General features: G+C 46.0%; 1 protein-coding gene and 1 long non-coding RNA gene across 3 annotated transcripts in view; one reads left to right on the top strand and one right to left on the bottom strand.

The window, feature by feature from the left end:
- Window positions 1–1,998: 1,998 nt before the first annotated feature.
- Slc13a4 (solute carrier family 13 member 4) overlaps window positions 1,999–20,904 on the top strand; it is a 50,079-nt gene continuing 31,173 nt past the window's right edge. Inside the window, exons 1-3 of one of the 2 annotated variants that reach the window (XM_078040579.1) lie at window positions 2,000–2,231; window positions 2,627–2,800; window positions 7,840–7,968. In XM_078040579.1, coding sequence (XP_077896705.1) covers window positions 2,627–2,800; window positions 7,840–7,968 — 303 coding nt within the window. In that variant the 5' untranslated portion in view covers window positions 2,000–2,231. Of the gene's footprint in view, window positions 2,801–7,839; window positions 7,969–20,904 lie in introns of both variants that reach the window. The other variant, XM_021731105.3, reaches the window with a different exon arrangement.
- On the bottom strand, window positions 6,827–20,207 carry LOC144375469 (uncharacterized). The gene is made up of 2 exons (XR_013435430.1): window positions 11,899–20,207; window positions 6,827–6,971 (listed from the first exon to the last, which is right to left on the bottom strand). It is a non-coding gene; the product is annotated as an uncharacterized LOC144375469 (long non-coding RNA).

Here is a 20,904-nt window from a genome sequence, read left to right as displayed (position 1 = left end):
CCAGAAGCTTCCTATATGGATGGCATCCTGGTGGCTCTCTCTGGTCATTCAAGAGACAATGACAAACATCAACATGCTGAATCTTTCATTGCTCTGTCATCTAACCTTGAATCTTATGATAAAATAAGTTACATAAAAGGTACATCAAAAGGCATTTGTGTAGGTAAACTAGTCTAAAAAATCGTAATCTTAACTGTGTTTAAGCCTCTGGTACGCTAGTGTTACATCTATACACATTGTTTGGCGGAGCTTCTTTTGTTGTTGTTGTTGTTGTTACTTTGTTTTTGTGGTGCTAGAAATCAACCCCAGGGCCTCCTTCATGCTACACAAATGTTCTACCACTCAGCTATATCCACAGTCCTGCATATTGTGCAACAGACCTCTAGAACCATCATTTTACTTTCTTTTTTTTAAGAGTCTGGCTACTTTTGATACCTCATTCAAGTGAAATCTATCTTATATGACTTGAGCATTGGATTCTCGAAAGTGTTTTCTTTGTCTAGAAAATGGATAGAGTCCTGAAGGAGAACTACTGGTCTTACTGTATTACTCGCCTTACCTAATTTTATTTAACAATATTCATCTATGGTATAATAAAAATGCCACAGTCCAGTTACTAAACTCTCTGGAATCTTGGTTATCCTGGATTAACTCACTAAAAGAATTTGAAGTGGTTCCTAGGTTCAGTAGTGGATATGACTTCAACAGCTGTTTACTATCCTCTGGTCTCTCTAATATTTGCAACCAAAACATCACACATATGATCTTGTTCATTCTGAGTTTCAAAATCATTACAATAACGAGGCCAGAATCTTGTAAATACAAGAGCCAGGTTTTAATATACGAGTAAAGAGATGAGTCACCCTAGCCTGTCCTACAATGGCAAGATAACCTCAAAGATCAGGGCTATCCACAGGTGCACCTGCCTTAGAAGTCAAGAAGGACTGGATTCTTGGAGTCATTATACCTTTAGCCTGGGGATCATTTCCAACTGGTATAGCTGCAAACCTGAGAAGGTGCCATTTCTCAGATACTGTGTCTTGGAGAAAACATGAGTTTCATAAGCCCAGGCTCTGCTCAGCATCTCCCAGATCAGGGTAATATTGCCAAAGACCACCACTTAGAGAAGGTTGGGGGTTTTCTCTTTTGCTTGCTTGCTTTATTTCTCCCCAACCTCTTTCCTTTCCTTCCTTCCAAATTCACTCATCCTCTCTGAGAAATGAGGCTACTGCTTCTCCCGATGTGTGAGCAGGAAAAATTCCAGTCTAACTGCCACTGGTCCCTGAAGTTGTCAAGTTCTCTGCCTTCCCACCTCTCCCTGGTATAGCAGCCAAAAGGGGCCTCCTGCTTCCTTTTTGGTACAAAGCCTCAGAAAGGAGCATTTGGGCACCTACTCCAGCCAGAGACCACCAACATCAGGCTCAAAGGGACTCTGAAATAACACAGGCGTCTGGACTTCTCCAGAGAGGCAGCTTCCCTTCTGCTTCTCCCAGATGCTGCAGCAGCCTCTCTTCCAGGGCCTTTTCTGGGGGCTCAGACCCTTAGATAGCCCCAGGTGCTGAAGAATCGACTGTGGCCAGCAGGGGTGTCTGAAAGGCTTACTATCCTCCACTCTGGGACAAATTCCTTGCCACCCTGTCCTCTTCCTGAGGACCAGGTCAGCAAGTGGCCCTCCCAGGGAAAGCTCTGTGTCCCATGCACAGAAACATCAAAGCAGCGCTTGGGGAAGTGGAATTATGTTTACCATGATGGTCACCACTCGGGCCCCTAGGATGTTTGAGAAACGGAAAAATAAGCGTCGCCTGCTGCCTAGGTTCCGCAGACTCAGCAGGCCCCTACTGTGACCAATCAAAAACTGCCTTTGGAAGAGATACTGACTCATTCTTTTAACCTGCTGATTGGCTTTGAAGAATGGGCGGAGCTACTACTCCATCCTGGCTTTCCATTGGTGGACGAAAGTTCAAGGTGGGCCTCCACAGGGTTTTTGTCCTGTGACAAAAAAGGAATGTCTTGGGGATTTTTTCCTCCCCCTGCTTTGGAGGCCCAGGCTCAGGGCCAATTATAAGTAGGAAACCAATTTGAAGGAAAGAAGTTGGAAACGAGTTAGGGTGCCAGGTCCTGGGAGAGAGCAGCAGCCCCATCTGAGGCCTGCCTGGGCCTCTGACAGACTCAGGTGCTTGTTTTAAAGGGAAAGGGCTTCCAGAATTTACCAACAGCGAGCCAGCTAGGAGGTGAGAGAGGTACTCCCCCAACAGGCCATCAGAGGGAGGGGAAATGACAGAGAGCACAGTATGCTCTTAGCATTTTTATTTTTTAAAGATTTTAAATGATTCTTCAAAGCCAAACAGCAGCAAAGTGTGGGTTTAAAAGGGCTTTTCCCGATGGCTAGAATGAGGTTGCTCTCTTGCTAACCACGCGGAGAGGGAACCCACTATGCCCCCGTTGATCATCCTCTCCCAGTTCCTTCTCGCTGGTCATAAGACCACGCTCATCAATCCCACCTAAGGCCAAGGCCAGGAGCCCAGCCCTCGGTGGGAACGGGGGTAGAACAGCCCTCCTCTTCTGCCCCCAAGACCAGAGAGGACTCTTGGGAGCCAAGAAAGGTTTAAGAAGTCTTCCTGGACAGATGCCGTGCGTAGTGAGGACCAAAGGCGCTCCGGGCAGAGCAGGTCCAGGGGCGCGGAGAAGAGATAGGGCCACCATGGGCCTTCTTCAGGGCCTTCTTGGAGCAAGGAACCTGCTGTTGGTCGTCTGCGTTCCGCTGCTGCTGCTGCCTCTGCCCATCCTCCACCCCAGCAGCGTAAGTACCCACCTGTGCCACTCCAGGGCCTGGAGTCAGTGGGAGGGCAAAGAAGGGAGATGGGAAGGCAGTGGGGTGCTTATGCAGTACCCACAAGTGGGTTATTGAGGGACTGAAGGAATGGACATGATTTTCTAGAGGAGACCAAAATGACTTCTTTCTAAAAACTGTCCTATTCACTCCTCCATCTCAGTGCCAGACCCCCAACCCTCTGATATTCAGCTCAGTGGGGACAGAGTGAGGGATGAGGCTGAAATGACTAATGTGTGTTGCACAAAGCTGGGGAACAGTCGATGGATCCATAAGAAGGACACACTGGTGAGCAGTTACTCATCAGGAGTCAACCTGTGACCATCTTTATGTGAGAGCAACTAGAGACACAGGGAGACCACCTGTCATGACCCAGAGAAGGATGGGGAAGGAGGGCATGGTGGAGCCTGTGTCGGGTCTGTGGTCAGATCACAGGGGGCTCTGATTATCAGAATTTGAAAATCTTGGGAACATTCGAGAAGAAAGTTTAAGTTAGAAACAGAGCTTGATGTGTTGCCCTGGTTGCTGCATATGGCCCTTGTGTTATTTTTAGCCTCTGTGTTTCTCTGTGTTGCTCTTGAAAGACAGACATAAAATGATATGAGCCCCCAAACCCTAGACTGTGACTTAATTTTTAACCAGCATTGTTTAGCAGCATTGGCTCTGCATTTGGCTGGCCTCTGGCCTCTTGCTTTTTGCCTTTCCTTCTTCCCCTCTATTCTATCTGTGGCTTTATCCCTTCCTCCAGCTGTCACCTGCCTTGAGATTTCAGGAAGAATAAGCTAAGTCAGGCTGGTTCTGATCACTGGGGGTGGGGTGTCTCCCTCTGTGCTCCTTAAGTAACTTGGTAACCAAGATTAAGTTAAAAAGTTAAATAGAGGGGATTAGGATGGTTCTTAAAAACAAGCTGGCTTATGTCTTTAGTAAAATAAATACCCCAGCATGCCAGGCAGGCGCCGAGTAACACTTGGCTGGGATTAGCAGCCCGTGATTACTGCTGACATTTTTCCTGGACTACTTTGTCCAAATGGGCCTGATTTTTTTTTTTTTCTTTTCTTTTCATGGTATTTTTTACTCAATGTCAAGTTGATTTCAGGGAATGCTAACAAGAGACACATTACCCTCTTCTCCCTAGCACTTATTAGGGAGGCCTGCTTTCCTTTAAGTCAACTCCTATCTTTGGGGACCTTAACCAGTGCCCACAGGAGTGACAAATGCACTGACTACGTCTTGTACCCATCCTTCAGCTGTTGCATCAGACTTTTAGATTCTGATATTTCATGCTAAAAACTCCTGGATGAATTTGCTTGTACTGGGCTGCCATTAAGAGAAGTGGCTGGGACCTGGGCAGGAGCACCGGGCCTACAGTTTTGATGGTTCTTCAGAGTGACAAGCCACCATTACACAGTAGGAGGAATCAAAATGACCTTCCCCTTTTTCTTGCCCATCTCTCTAACACAGGAGTCCAGACTGTTTATCATATTACAGAAGAAGAGGGCAATGCTGGGGTCGTAGCTCAATGGTGGAATACTTCCCCAGCATGCATAAGACCCAGGGCTCAATCCCCAATATCAGAAAAGAGAGGAGGAAGCGAGAGGGGGCATCAATCACTCAGCCATTTTTCCATGTCCCCAGTAGGGTAAAACTTGCACCCCAACTTCCCAAGCTAAATTTTACAAAGGGCCCATTGGTCATTTAAGACAGCAAATGAACAGATTTCAAGCCTCGTCCTTGAGTGGGATGCCTTAGGGGTGGAAAAGGGGCAGATCTGAGGCTGAGTTAGTAAGTAGCAAGTTAGGGAACATTCTACATGGAGAAATGTCAATTTTGAACTCTTAAAAAAAAAAGGAGCAAAATAGAATTGACAACACTGTTTCTTAAAGACATTCCCTGAAAACCCACCAACTTCCAAATTCCTTCCAGCCGCTGGCTCTGAAATGGGCCTGGGGGTCCAGAGGGTACTCCCTAGCAAGATAAAAGAGACTTGTCAGCTAATAGAGCAGTCCAGTCCAGCCAATATTAATTGAGCCACCTGTGAGACATGGGTCAGGTGCAGGGACATCAGACTTCTAGAATGGAACTTTGCAGAGTATCTTGGGCTGTGTGAATCCAGGCTTACCAAGCGCCTTTTGAGAAGACTGACAGGGGTAAAAAGGACATGGATGTAGATGCTGTGAGTGACCTAAGTGAGCAATATCTGAAAAGACCCTCTAAAGGTATTTTTTATCCATTCTTCTGATCTAAGGAAAATCCAGATAAAAATGTTCTTAATCCTGATGGGTGAAGGTGGCTTCCTCTGGCCCCAAATCCTAATGATATTTGCAATACTATGTTTCAGACCCATCAAACTTTCAGATTCTTCTGTCTTATCCTTAAAACTCCTGGCTTAGACTGGGCTGGCATCAGGATCACGAGTTCAAAGCCAACCTCAGCAACTTAGTGGGGCTCTAAGCAACTCAGCGAGACCCTGTCTCTAGATAAAATGTAAAAAATAGGACTGGGGATGTGGTTGAGTGCTGTTGGGTTTAATCCCTGGTACCAAAAAATAGAGAGAGAGAGAGAGAGAGAGAGATATGCTGGAGAGTCTATCTCAGCTTGCCCAAATCCTCTAATTCAAATCAAAAGGCACATAGTTGAGAAAGTCTTCCTCTCTGCCCTTCTACTGTTGCTGCTCCTCTTCCTCTTCTTCTTTCTCTCTCCCCCTCTGTCTCACTCTCTCTTTCACCTCTCTCCCTTAACTTAGGGCCTATAAGGAGAAGGATCAAGACTTCCCAGTAAAGGACAGACATTCTGCTCCTCTATCTTCACCTGGAATTAAGACCTGTCACTTTGTCTCTTTTCCAGACAAGAGATGAGAATAAGCAGGATTGAGCTCCTTTAGGTAGTTTCAGGTCTACAGGAAAGAGGATATTTCTCTAATTTGCCATTCTTTACCAAATGGAGCCATTTCCCCCCCACACACACACAATGGATTCTGTTGTCTTATCAGCACTTCCAGTTTTATCTTCTCTCTGATCTTTTGGCCCCAGAGGAAATCTCAGTAGGAGCTCCAGTCAACAATCCCTGGGCCCAGTTCCCATCTCCCAAGCCAACCCCAGAATCCGTGACTCTCAGGAGGGAGCAAACCTTCCCAGCCAAACCACTTAATCCCTCCCCCCACCCCTCACTGATTACAGAGAATTTTTGTAACTTTCCTGCAAAAGCTTGAAGAGCTTGTTCTCAACTCAAGGGCTCTAAAATAGAGCAAGATTTGTCAGGTTCCTGAAACAGCAGCCAGACCCAGGGCAGGTCAGACTTGATTCCTGATGGATTAGGACAGTGTGAAAATTGAGAAATGCACTACCAACTTGGATTTTCTCTACAACGGCCCTCTGAGGCCTGCAGCCTGGTGATGTTATCATTACCAAGATCTTGGGCAATGACCTCCCAACAGAGTAAGCCACAGCCTTCCTCCACACACTCATCAGTGCCTCTGGGACAATCAGCATTACTAGAGGCCAAGGTTAAGGAGGAATGGGATTTGATACTTATTTACCCTGTGCACCCCATGGTGGCACAGTGAGTGAGATGGAGGAAAGGCTGATAAATGTCCCCACCTCCCCTTCCAGCTAGATGGCCCCTCTGTGGGAGGTGGGGTCATTCTGAAAGCAATGAGCACCATCTTTGGTCGTCACACTAGGAATATGCTACTGGGGGGTACTGGGTAGAAACCAGAGATGCTGTTCAACATCTTATGTTGCACAGGACACAAAGAATATCCAGTCCCAAAGGTCATTACAGCCAATGTTGAGAAAGGTTGAGTTAGGAGTTCTCCATTCTTCCTGGTCCAAAATGAGAATCTGTTCTCCATTCTCCCTGGCCCACCCTGCCCTCCCTGACTGCAACCTTCAGCTCCTTAACAACTCTTCAAAGAGACCCTGAGGGAGGAGTTCACTCGCTCCATACTGGTACACCACCAGAGAACCTGAGATCAAACAGGGAAAATAGCCAACCAGCTCTTGCCTAACAATTTATTGGATTAAAATTTGCCTCTGAGATGGGTGTGGTGGTGCCTGCTTGTGGTCCCCACTACTCAGAAGCAGAGGTGAAAGGATGTCTTGAGGACAGGAGCTTGAGATCAGCCGGGGCAGCATACCAAGACCTATCCATTAAAAGGAAAAAAAAAAAAAATTTACTACTGAATTGACTTGTTTTGGCAAATAGACCGAAGTAGGGGAATTTAAGTTTATTTATTCATTTTTAAAGCCATGAAGCTTTTTAGTAATTTTTTAAAATTTTACATGTTATGCCAACATAAATAAATAAAAGCAGGGCTACTGTGGTTGGGTGAGGCTGGAGAAGGGGTCTGGATTCAAGTCCTTGCTGGTCTCCTGGCATGTTTCTGAGACACACTCAGGTTTCCAGGGCAACACGAGCGTAGTACAGAAGCCAGCTCTTGGGTGACTTCTAAATCTCACCTCTTCCTGGTCCGCTTCTCTTCAGTCAGACAGTCTGAGTGCCCCCACCCCGATCCCCAATCTCTTCCACCTGTGAACTCAGGATGCTGACCTCTTAGCTCACATGGGAACATATATGGACCCCATCTTCAACTCCCCCAACAAGCTCCATTATCTGACTAATTGACCCCAGAAGGTTAGGTCCCAGCCCAAGTAAAATATCAGACTCTACCTTGACACTTGGGTCTGGATGTCCACCCTAATATCAACCCCTGCCCTCTACGGCTTCGTGAACCAGCAGAGCTGGGTGAGATCTCGACAGTCCTGTGGCTGTTGTGCTTATCACATCTGAGGCATGGGTCCCCCCAAGAAGAGCCTTCACTTCACCCATAAAGAATGGGTCTCATCACAAATCTACCACACCCACTGCCAAGTCCACCTCTGCATCTCCCAGAACTGAATCCTCGTGCCCAGGGGGGAGTCCAGGTGCCTACCACCTTAGCCCTGGTCTTATTCAGATGCTTGATGGCAGTGACTGTCCCTGTGACTAACCACCTCTTCTTCCCCTTCCAGGAGGCTGCGTGTGCTTATGTTTTGATCGTGACCGCTGTGTACTGGGTGTCTGAGGCAGTGCCTCTCGGAGCTGCAGCCCTAGTGCCTGCCTTCCTCTATCCGTTCTTTGGAGTTCTCCGATCCAGCGAGGTTAGACCACTTATGATCCAGCCCTCCGCTTGGGTCCTACTGGGCTGGTGTGGGAGGGATCCAGGGAAAATGAGATTCATAGAGCACTTGAGGAGGGGCTTTCTCACCCCCTGGAACCACCCTGAACACTGCCTTTGCACCTGCAATTCCAGACCCGGAATTCCCCACCTTTCAGCCCATCCTTGTCTTTCAACCTGGCTCAAAACTTGCCTCTTTCAGGAAGTATACCTTGATTAGACACATCCAGTTGCATCTTCAATTTGAAACCTCCTAGGAACTATATGATGGGGACCTGTGAATCATCTGTGGCTCATCTTTTCCAGCCTCTTGCTGTCCATTTTTAGTAGCTGCACACAAAGCTGGAATCAGCCCCTCCCCCACCTGTTGTATAGTTCATTCAGAAAGCTGAGCCCATAGAAAGTAGGTGATTGATCAGTGCTTGTTGACAGAGAGGCTTACCATGATTCCCTGGGTCCCAACTATGCTCTTATCTGTCCCACCCCCAAAAAGAAAAAAAAATTCTGTTCCTTCCTCCCCAACTCCAGATTACCGTGTGGATTTTCTTTACCCACTCTCTGCCTAGAGTCTGCCCCTCTGTTCACTTCCTGTGGCATTCTCAAAAGTTCAAGCAGAAGTGATCAACATTAAGCTCAGGTTGTAGCCAAATGTCAGGGCAAATGTTTATGCCTAGCACAAACAAGGAAGAAGGCAACCAGCCAGAAGAGGAGCAAAACAGATGCTGGCCCTCAGTCATGAACATCTGGTTCCACTTGGGCTGTCTCATTAGGGCCCCTGGTCCCTCTTAGCGATCCTGATGAAGAGGTGGGAATGAGGCGAGTCAGAAGCAGAGAAGGGAGAGGAGAGGGAGCGAAGGTTGGAATTGCTAAGAGAATTAGGCGACATTCTAGAAGTGCTGCATTCATTATGGCTCTCCCAGGGCCTCTACGAGGTAGATGTTAATATTTCCAATCTACATGTGAGGGAAGAGGCTGAGGGAGCTGAGAAACTTACCTCAAATCACAAAGTAGGAAGTAGCAGAACTGGATTCAAACCTACACCTATTAGATTGCAGAGTTCACTGTATTGGAAGAAAGACATTCCATAAAGCACTGTGGGACTCCGTGGTGTTATCAGTCCATGGAATCACTACCTAGAACCGTGGGCCTCTCAGTCTCTGTGGCTTGAGGGAGGATGTCTGAACCCTGGCTAACAGAACTTTCTCAAAAGTCCCAAAGGTAGAATCAGGGGAGTGCAAATGAATGCTTTGTATTTCTACTAGGTGAACTCAAGTGACCAGTTTCTGTTTGCTTTGACCTTGGGTTTCTTTTTTTCCTTTTTCGTTTTGGTGGCATTGAGTAAACAGAGCATCAGGCTCTCCAAAAAGAATAGGATCCCCGAACTCTCAGCAGTTCCTTTGTCTCTGGAGTGTACAACCCCAACATCCTGGGGACCCATCTAAATCTAGTCCGTGACCAGCATCACCAGTGACTCCAATTTTTCTTTCTTATCTAGAATAAAGAATAGGGAAGATGGGTTTTTGTGCGTGCCTAAAGGAAAAATTGACCTTAACCAGGACTTTTCTTAAGAGAAGTGTACAAACTTGTGCTGCAGGTTTCCCTTTAAATGGAAACCCAAACCTCAGTGGGGTAAGGGGAGAAAGGAGAGGGTAGAGGGCTAAAAATGAAGTTTAGAAAGAACGGAATCCCAAGTAACATTCTAATGGGACGACTGTTCATTAAGAGAATTAATCTTTGTCTTTCTCTTCAGGCAGCCCCAAAGCCAAGGGTTGGCCTTGGCCTTAAAGTAGATGATGTCTTTGTTTCTCTAAGGGCTGCCCACAGTAGGAATCCCCTCCAGCAGCCCTGTCAGCCTACAGCAACGTGATGTTGCTGGGCAACAGCTATCCAAGGGTCACCCCTCTACACAGTCAGAGGGCCAAAGGACAGAGTCCTGGGGGCAGCAGTTGGCAGGGTTAACAGGACTCTGCAGAGAAAAGAAAGAGCGTCTTGAGGGATTAGGTGTTGCTATGCTGAGTGCTGGAGGGGTGAGAGGGCCAGTTTTATCATTTGAGATTAAAAAAATCCTAATCCATCTATTTGATATGAATGGCTTTGGCTAGCAATGATATTCAGCAGTTGGGCTACAGGGAGCAACTCAGTCCAAATATAGTCTGTTTAACTGACCTTCTTAGCTCAGATTAATGGGAAATGCCAGGAAGTTAGAGGACATGGGCTAGAGTATTGCGTGGGCCAGTTAACTGCAGACAGAAAATACCTGCTCTGCCACCAAGGCTCCTGGGGAAATGCTGTGAGTCCCCTCATCATCTGTGTGTCACGCCCTGACTCCAGCTCATGCTTGACCACCCCCTGCCATGACTTGGGCCATGTATCCACTTTGGCAAGTTTTCTCCAGTTCCTTCAGTTTTAAAAATCCTACTCAATTACTCTCTTCGGTAAAGACTTTCCAAAGACCTCAGTATCGATTTCTTTTCTTTTTTTAAAGAGAGAGTGAGAGAGGAGAGAGAGACAGAGAGACAGAGAGACAGAGAGAGAGAGAGAGAGAGAGAGAGAGAGAGAGAGAGAGAATTTTTAATATTTTTTAGTTCTCGGCGGACACAACATCTTTGTTGGTATGTGGTGCTGAGGATCAAACCCGGGCCACACGCATGCCAGGCAAGCACGCTACCGCTTGAGCCACATCCCCAGCCCCTCGATTTCTTCCTTTTGAGCCTTTTGATGTTTTTAACTTTTAGATGGTCCATATCAGACACTCAGACATAAACTTTTGATAAACATGGGCTCTCTCCACCAAGATTCACCACCTCCCACATCCCCCCAGGATTTATGATGTCTGACAGCCCGTCCGCAGCCCAGAGCCAACCCGCATGGCCCTGCGCTCAGGTTCTTGAGCACAGCGTTTGTTGATTGTGTGTAACTAGTGTCATCTCTACATGAACCCATGGGAACAGGATCAGTATGGCTCTGGGACTGTGGCTTTTGTCCCTCGTATTATTCACTCAACATTCTGAAAAGTGTTTCCTGAGTTCTGTATCTGCCATGTGTGAAGTGGGATGGGATGGTACCCAAGAATGACAAAAAAGAAGAAAAACATAATTTCTGCACTTTCCAAGCTTATTTCTGGCCCTTCTGATGTTCCCACCCTCTGAAGCTAGACATGGGTTCTTCAGAGAGACAGAACCAACAGGGAAGTAGGATAAATACAGATGTAGATAGTGCTAGAGATTGATCCATCAGGAGGAATTGGCTTGCTCAGTTGTGGAGGTTAAGAGATCCATGACCTGCCATCTGCAAGCTGGACACCCAGGGGAACCCATGGTATCAGTGTGGGACTGAAGGCCTGAGACCCTGGGGAGCTGATGGCGTAAATCCCAGCCCAAAAGCAGATGAGACGAGATGTCCCAGCTCAAGCAGTGAAGCTGGGAAAAGGGGACAAATCCTCCTCCCCCACCTCAGTGGACTGGATGATGCCGTCCACATTGAGGACAGACATTCCAGTCTCATCCAGAAGCACCCCTACAGTTACACCCAGAAACCACCTTTCACCTGGGCACCCCCTAGCCCATTCAAGTTGGCACGTAACTTTAACCATCACCAGTTCATAAAATTGTTACCTTTTATGGTATTAGCTTGTCAGCCAGCAGGAATTAAGAATCATTTGCAAAGCTTAAAGTGCCTTCTTTCAACAGAGGTGCTGGGAGGAGATATGAAATGAAGAAAAAAAAAAAGGCTCCTGACTTTCAGAAGTTTCTATTCGAGTAGAGAAAAAAGCATAGAAAACGTGGGAAATGCAGAAGGCTCTGCAGTAGTTAAACGCTCAAGTGCCATACTTTGAATTGGCCACTTCTTGAGTGAAATCTTTCTAAAGGGTTTTATAATTTCTTTTAAAAGGAAGTAGTTAAATATAAATTACCTTTTTTCCTTGGAGCCTTGAAGATTTCTTGGAGGGGGTGGCCACAGATCCTCACTCAAAAGAGGCAGTGTGGGCTAGAAGGTAGCAGAGCTGAGGAGCCTGCGTGCTAAACAGCTGACCTAGAGAATCTTGAGTGACGTGTTGGCATCCGCTGCAGAGAGAGCTCAGAGGAAATTTGACTTGGCACATTAGAGGATTGATAGGTGGCTAAGCAGGATGGGGGTGGCTGAGGTATGGTGACAGAGTCAATGTTGCCTGGATGATACAATGGGCTGAAACTGACAAAATGAAGTTTAATAAGGATACATGTTAGCAGCCGATGTGAAAAGGTCCTTGGCTTTTAGCTGAGTACAGGTTTACTATGAGTCATCTATCAGTACGATGTCACTGCCAAAACTTTGAGCAGTTACCATACGCCAGCCCCTATGGGTTGTCATTTACATGCACAATATCATTTAATCTTCTATGAAGGAGTTATTATTTTTATCTTTATTTTATGGAGGAAGAGACTGAAGTTCAGAGAGGTCAAGTATCTTACCGAGGCTACACAGCTACTAAATTCAAGATTGTTTGACTCCCAAACTTGCAATCTTGACCCCTGGGCAATAAATACCCAAATCTCCTGTTGAATTAACAAATGATGTGACCAGATCATCAAATTCTGGACAAAGAGCTCATCCAGAGGTGGATGGCCAGGAGGTAAAAAAATCTGGAATCTGAGTCCCTGAGGAATGAAGAGAAGATTTAGGGGGACATGATTTGTGGCTTCTATGGCTCATCCCTGGGCTCAAAGTCAAAGTGCCTCATACAGACTGCTCTCCATTCTGGATAAGGGAAAACTCTGGAATGGGTTAGTTACCGTGTTCCATCCTCATGTTCCTGACCCTGGAAGTTGGAGCCAAATGACCACACCAGGCACACTGCAGGCAGACTTTGAGCCCTGGCAGATAGGTTGAACTCTGTGTCTCTTTGACTTTAGAATTCTGTGATCTTTTTGTGGGCATCTGGCACTACTTCCCTCTGCTGCTACACAGAGCTTGGTCCTGGATTTTAGGTTTGTTTGTTTGGTTTTTTGTTTGACTCCTTTGTGACTCTCATTATTATCGTTATATCTGCCTCAAAAGAGTTGCTCCCAATGTTGAAAACCTGGGCACAACACCCATGTCCATATAGTTAGCTAATATTTACAGTCTATAGGAGAAGAGTGCATAGGTGGGCACCCTAGGACTCGGGTGGGGGTAGGGGCCAGAAATAGGCAGGGGCTCAGGACCGCTGTCCAGGAAATCAGGGTCGGGAAGTCCTTGTGCTGTCTCTCTCTAGCCCCTTCTCGACACTCTCTCCCTCTCTCTCTTTCTCTCACACTCAGTCCACCAGCCACATCAGTGGCCCTGCACTGCAAGCCTCTGGGTCAGCTTCTAACTTCCGCCAGGGAAAGAGAGGAACAGAGGCAGCTCCCACTGGAATAGCAAACCATCTCTGCGGCGACATTTGAGTCTGATGTCATGAATCTGTTTCCCTGTTGGCCCCTGATCTTCCTGACCCACTAGCTGCCCACCCATTGCCTAGACTGTGGTTTTCTCTATTTGTTTAAACTTGGAGGCTTTTCCTACTCCACTCTTGACCCTGCCTTTCTGGCCTCTGCTCCCCATGAAGGCTAATCCTCCTCTTGCATGCAGGCCCTTTGGATATGTAGGCTATGCATGAGGCCAACACCTGCCTGAGCCCAGCCTACCCATCATCCTCTGCCATCTGCACACAGCCCTGGGCTGAGCTGCATGCCTGGGGCCTTAAGTAGGAACCTACCATCCTTGCCACCTTTGAGACCAAGTCCATGTTTCCATGGGAGAAACAATTTCCTCAGACTAGACCAGACCTTCACCCCTGGGCTCAGAGCCCAGCTCCTGCCTCAGCCTCCCCACATCTGGGCACATCTGGGCAGTTCACACAGTCCCAAAGCAGAAACTGGGGCAGAGTAGCAGGTGTGAACCAGTGTCTCCAGCCATGCTGGGGCTAAGTGGCTTCAGGATCAGGTGGGCACCCATCTGGATCTCTCTGCTTTCGATTCTTGAAAGCAGGGTTTGCAAAGAATGTTTGTTGCAAAGCAACACCTTTTCTTTAAACCAAATCTTAGGAAACTCAATATATAAAACAGATGGAATAAAAATTTTACTCAATTTGGGAATGGGGGCCTAGAGAGCCAGCTACTTGGACCTTTCCCTCTTTCTCTTTCTTCTCCACAGCAGCCCCTGAAGTTTCCTGAGGCAGTGGGTGTGGCTTGAAAACCTCCTTCTTGGCAATGCAAGAGAGGGGATGGAAAGGGTGTCTGAGCCCAGGCTGGCACTTCCCCAGCAGAAGTGGCCTGCCTGCCTGTCCCCAGGGAAAGGCAGAGAGACAGAGAAGGCTGGCTTTGGGGCATTGCTTGGGCACTAACTGGAGTGCAGCAATAGGGGCCCCTGGCCTCAACAGGGCTAAGAGGGAGCTGGCCCAGGCTTTCATTATTGCTGCTCACTCCTGAGATCTAGAGGGTTCCATCACACAATTGTTCAGATGAACCAAAACTATGTGTGTTGCCTCACCATGAGGCTCCTGAGGGCTAGACACTCACCTTTTGAAGAAGGTGCCCACAATTCACTGGATTTCTTTTCTGTTTTTATTTTGTTTTTGTTTTAACCAGAGATTGAACCCAGAGGTGCTTAATCACTGAGCCACATCCCCAGCCCTTTTGCTTTTTCATTTTTATTTTGGGTCTCACTAAGTTGCTTAGGGGCTCACTGAGTTGATGAGGCTGGCCTTGAACTTGCCCAGCCTCTCAAGCCACTGTGTGTGTGGGCAATTCACTGCATTTCTGAGGCAACCCACCCAGTGCCACCAAACACCCGTGTCAGGAGAGTGGATACCGTCACATACACAACCTGCTGCTCTCTGGCTCCGAGTAGGGGGAGGGATTCCCACCTCCACTGTGAGTAAGTAGGGTGGAAATGCAGGGAGGGTCAGGATCCAAGTTCACAGCAAGATAGAACTGAGTTCAAATCTAGCATTGTCCCCGACCAGTCTTGAGCAAGTTCTGCAGCTCGACTGACTGCTGTTTACTCATCTGAAAAATGAGAGTAATACAAATTCCTACCCTCTGGGGATTTATGGCAATTTCAGACTATTATGAGTACGAAAGTGCCAACTGGGAAGAACTGGTCTGTCTCTGTCGCACCTCTGTGGGACAGTCCCAAGAAGGATGATCAGACAATCAGTGAACAAGACAGTGAGCTGAGGTAAACATCCAGATTTCCATTATCAAACTTTTAGGACTAGAACCACAAATTCCTGTTTTATTTTCATTTGGGGGGATATCAGGGATTGAACCCAGAAGTGCTGAACCAGTGAGCCACATCCCCAGTCCTTTTTATTTTTTCTTTTGAAACAGGGTCTACTGAGTTGCTTAAGGCCTCACTAAGTTGTGGAGACTGACTTTGAACTGGTGATCCTCCTGCCTCAGCCTCCTAAACTACTGGGATTACAGGCATCTGCCACTATGCCCAACCTGCCTCCCATTTCCAAAACTCTTTTGAAAGATAAAAAACATAATATCTGTAGTCTTCCTTTTCCATGGGGAGGGGTGTTTCAAGATGGAGACTTGAAACCACTGGTAGTACAGAACCCTATATATATAGTTTCTTCTTATGTGCTCTGCAGTATCTTCACATCCATATTTTATGTCATGATGCCTCCTTCACATCTCTACTCTGTGCTTTGGAGCCATTATGAAGTAAAATAAGGGTTATATGAACCCAAGCACTATGATGCCATGACAGTGAATCTGATAACTGTGATGACTACTAAATGACAATGAGAGGGTAGTGTATATACAGTGGATATGCCAGGTGAGGGGATGATTCATCTATGTCCCCAGCAGATTGAGATTTCATTGCGCTACAGAGAATAACGTTCAATTTAAAACTTGTGAATTATTTGTTTCTGGAATTTTTCATTTAATATTTTCTGTCCCGAATTGGCCTTGGGTAACTACAACCACAGAAAACAAAACTGTAAATGAAAGGAGATTTCTGTATCTAGAGAGAAATAAAGAATACTGTGCCCAAAGTAGTTCATCACTAACTGATGTCATTTGCAGTTCCTTAACACGGGACCAGATAGTTAGCAGACCACGTTTGGCAGCTTTCTGTCCTTTCTTACCTGTGATTATAGGCTGAGTCAGAAAGTTCTTTCAAAGCTGTCACTCTTTGCTTAAGAAAATTTGGAGAAATCTTTGTCTCTTAGATCTGCTGTTCCCTCTGACATCATGTCCTTCTCGTTCTCTTCCTTTGCTCACGTGCTGGAGCTGATTCCTAACCCCACCCTCAGCCTCCAGCTTTGATCTCTTTTTACTCCCTTAATGGTAACATTTATCGAGCACTTCAGATGCACCAAGCACTGTTCTAAGAACCCGCGGGCACTTTCTTACTTAAGGCCCACATCATGACAGATCCAGTGAACTGTGTAGCATTGCCATTGGCACTTACAAGGTTGCAGTGACAGGGTCCAGAGGTTCATTAGCTTGTCCAGTGGCCCACAACTCACCGGTGGGTCGCCATCCTCCTGCCCCAGGGCTGGAGCTCCTCATTGCTGTACTCTGCACACCTTTCCAAGGTGGCCTCCGTGAATCCATCTTTTATAAAACACAGCCCAGCTACACCTGTGCTTTCCAAGTTCAATGACGTGGCACATTGAGAAAACCACAGAGAAGAAAGGTGGAAAAAGCAACCAAGGTGCAAACCCTAATGTCACGAAAACCTGCACTTGACTCCCGGGAGGAGCACCCCTTTAGAACCCAAATTCTCTTCACAAACAACTCAAGCATCCTGTTATCTGGCTTCTGAGTCACAGAATATCAATCATAGGATATTACAAGTGGGGAAAGGGCTGCTAATCGCAAGGATCCTGGCAACAGCTGCAGTAGCCTAAGTAGAGGTCCCAGAAAAGCATAAAATGCACATGTGGGGCTTGGCACAGCAGCAGCCTGGACGGGTAGCTCGGCGAAAGCACAGAAGCGTGGAGTTGCTGGCTGAGAGTGCCATTTCAGAGGGCTGGCAAGAGGCTGGAGAATGCCCGGGCTCTGTTAATAAAGGCAGGAAGGAGGCAGAACATTTCAGAAAATGATTAAGATAATCCTCAGCAATCCTGGGACTCTGGTGTTCCCCGGGGGGTTCTAAATAAGCAAGGTTTTTTTGTGAGAGAAAAATCAATGGGCTAGAAAACTAACAAACAACACCACTGATTGGGATTTTAATTTATAAAAGTGAAAGGGCATCCCTGTGGCTTTGCTCTGAGCCCACTGTGTGCTAATGGCCTTAGACCAAATCAGCCTTTATGTGGAGCATTTAATAACAGGAAGAGTCTCTAGAAATCCTGGCTGTCTACATGGCAGGCCATGTTAGCTGGGTCTCTTAATGTTTGTGACAACCTTATAAAGTAGGGCCTCCCATAACCTTTTTCTTTTTTAATAAGAAAATTGAAGCCCAGAGAGGTTGAATAACATGCCTAGGCTTACACAGCCAAGACTTGGCTGGCTCTGCAGTCCTTGCTTTTCCCACTGGACTATGCTAACTTTATAATCACAAACTGCAGCCTGAGTGCTAGGCTGCATCTCTCAAGCACATGGTAACACCAGAGAGCAAGAAGGGCATATGAATAGACTCTCACCCACAAAACGCCCAAAGAGAAAACAGCACAGAGCCAATATCTCACTGAAATTGGGCCTTATTTAGCCCAGCCCTGGGCATTGAGGGCCAGCCTCAGGACAGAAATTATGGAAGATAAGAAATAAGTGTCAATGCAGTCTGTTGACCAAGGAAATTCTGGTCCCAACCAGTTTCCAGTTTGTCTAGGTGGCTTTGGATTCAGACAGACCTGGATTGATATCCTACTTCCACCCCTGCACTGTGACCTTGGAAATGTTTCTTCACCTCTCTGAGTTTCCTTATCTGTAAGTTAGACACCAGCCTCAAAGGGCTGTGGTAGATCTCAAAGGAGAAAGTGAATGCAAACTGCAGGGTGCCTGGCACCCAGATCTCCACCTGTCGGTGCCTTCCTTTCCCTTTGAGCAGAATCCACAGGAAATAGCCACACCTGCTGTTAGGTACTGAGCCTCCTAAAAGGCCATCACAGATAAACTGGTGTCCTGGAATGAATGATATGTGCCAAGGAGGGAGGAAACCAAATTTTGTCATCAGTCCCCTAAGAAAGTAATTCTGGTCTCATTGACTTCAATAGCTTCACAGCAGACACACATCATGATGGAGGAGCCATCTCCAAGAACTACATTGTCTGGCTCCTGCTGTGGGTTCCCTCCTCTGCAGACAGACAGTAAAGCCCTCTTGGCACAGAGATGCCTCCTGCAAGCCTGAGAGGGAAACCTGGCAAGGAGAGGGTCCTGGGCTCCCAGCCACCACCGCGGCATCCCAGCAGCTCCCACGTCCAGCTAGGGGGCAGCATCTCCCTCATGACTCTGCCCCTCACCCAGAGCCCTGGACCCCAGAGTCACAGGGCGACCCTCTGCTCTTGGGGAGCCTCAGCGACCATAGTCAGCTGAGGAATAAGCCTGGAGACAAGATCTAGGTTAGCCAGACGCAGAGAACTCCTCTCCCAGGACATGGTCGCAAAGAGGACAGATGTTCCCATTGCACAGATCTCATCAACCAAACGCAATGAAATTTCCATGGGGCAAAAGAGAGAGGGATTAATGGAGCAGCCTGACTTTATTATGGCTTTGATGTTATCAAAGTGTTACATGCACGAAGCCTAAAAACTGAATAATAAAGTCTCCGCCCTTCCCCCTCTTGATCCCCCTTCAAGCCCTACTCTGCTCTTAGACTAAGGATCTTTCAACTTTGTTACCTGCTTCTCTGGCATTAAGCTCCATATTCCTATATGATATTGTTGCACTAGTTCTTGAATCGTCATTTATAGACATTTTCAGTTGACTTCCTGTGAGGACAGATGACGATTTGGTTCTTTTACATCCTCTGCTGCCTCTCCTCCACCCCTCAATATAGTTATATCAGTTTTTGTAAATTCAATCATTAAAATGTAATACTGGTATGATTATGCAAATATTGGTCACATATTTTACTATGTTTAGTTTCCTTCTTTTGTTCCATTTTTATCTTTCCTGCAATTAATTTTTTGTTTTCTCCCTTTAAGAGGAATTTTAAATTAGAAGTTTAATTTTTCTATATATTTTTCTTTCAATGTCTGTCATGTTTCTTCCAGCTAGGAGCAATTCTCGACTATGTGAAATATTTACTGAGTATCTACTTTGGGATATAAAGTGTTAAGAGATAAAGAAAAGGCCCCGCAGTGGTTGCTCAAGCCTGTAATCCCAGTGGCTCCAGAGGCTGAGGCAGGAGGATCATGAGTACAAAGCCAGCCTCAGCAAAGGGTCTCAGCAACTCAGAGAGACCCTGTCTCTAAATAAAATACAAAATAGGGCTGGGATGTGGCCCAGTGCCCCTGGATTTAATCCCCAGTACCAGAGAGAGAGAGAGAGAGAGAGAGAGAGAGAGAGAAAGGGATAAAGAAAGGTCCTTAGGCATTAGCAGTGCAAAACTGAGTTGAAAAGTAAGAAATTAAAAAAAAAAAGTGACCAAACAACAGAACAAGTACAAAACAACAATTCAAATGTTGCCCCAAGTGCCCTATGGAGTGTGGAGCTAAGTGTCCATAGGGAGCTGTTAGATTTGCCTCTCCCTCCCTAAGGTGCCCTTTCCTAGGTGCATAAGGCAAGCTTAGTTCCGTCTCTCAGGTCTCAGCAAAACATTGGACAGAGAGTGTCCTTGTGCTTTAGAAGCAAGATTCTGGCAACTACATATAATCCAATGTTTCTTTTCTTCCCTTTTTATCATCTATAATTTTCTTCCTTATAAGGCAATGCTTTCTCTTATTCATTAAAATGTATATACAAAAAATTAAGGCAAATTATAAAAACACCTTCAATAACTCCTAGTGCGCATGGTGGTGCATGCCTCTAATGCCAACAATTTGGGAGGCTGAGGCAGGAGAATCACAAGTTCTAAGCCTGCCTTGGCAACTCAGCAAGACCCTTTCTCAAAATAAGAAATAAAAAGGGCTGGAGGGGCTGGGGTTGTGGCTCAGTAGTAGAGCGCTTGCCTTGCATGTGTGAGGCACTGGGTTCAATTCTCAGCACCACATACAAATAAATAAATAAAATTTAAAAGTTCATCAAAACTAGTAAAAATATATATAAAAAAGAGGGTGCTGGAGATGTAGCTCAGTGGTCGAGCACTTGCCCAGCATTCCCAAAGCCCAGTACTGAAGGGCAGGGGGGAGTTTATCCAGGAGAAACGATCACATTTACAGAAGGATATTTTATGCAAAGATCGTTCTTTTTTAAAAATATTTTAAATTCTAATTAGTTATACATGACAGTAGAGTGCACTATGACACATCATACATAAATGCAGTATGATTTCTCATTCTTCTGGTTGTACATGATGTAAAATCCCACTGATTGTGTAGTCATATTTGTACATAGGGTAATAATGTCAGAAGATCATTCTTTGCTCCGTTGTAGCACAAATGAAGAGAAATCTAAATAGTCAACAAAAGGAGAATGACCAAATAAATTCCGTGGTAAATTATGTTGCCATTAAAACGAACTTTCCCAATAAATTTAAATATTATAAGAAAATGATCAGGAAAAAAATAAAGAAAATGATCAGAGTATAATATTAAATTGGAAAAAAGGCAATGTGTATACCTCTCATAATGTGAAAATCCATTTATGCATCTACATAGCCATAGGGAAAAAAATTGAGGGGAAAATACTAAGTTATTAACAAAAGTAGAATAATTTTTCTATATTTTGAGGTTTTCCATACTGAGCATGTATTCTTTTTCCTATAAATAAGAAAATAATTTTTCTGAATATTTTTAAAAACATTAAACATGAGGGCTGGGGATGTGGCTCAAGTGGTAGCGCGCTCGCCTGGCATG

The sequence above is a fragment of the Ictidomys tridecemlineatus genome, chromosome 2 (assembly GCF_052094955.1).
Source record: "Ictidomys tridecemlineatus isolate mIctTri1 chromosome 2, mIctTri1.hap1, whole genome shotgun sequence".
NCBI classification, from domain to species: domain Eukaryota; kingdom Metazoa; phylum Chordata; class Mammalia; order Rodentia; family Sciuridae; genus Ictidomys; species Ictidomys tridecemlineatus.
Note: the sequence above shows the minus strand (reverse complement) of the source record. Positions and strands in the feature narration are given on the sequence as shown.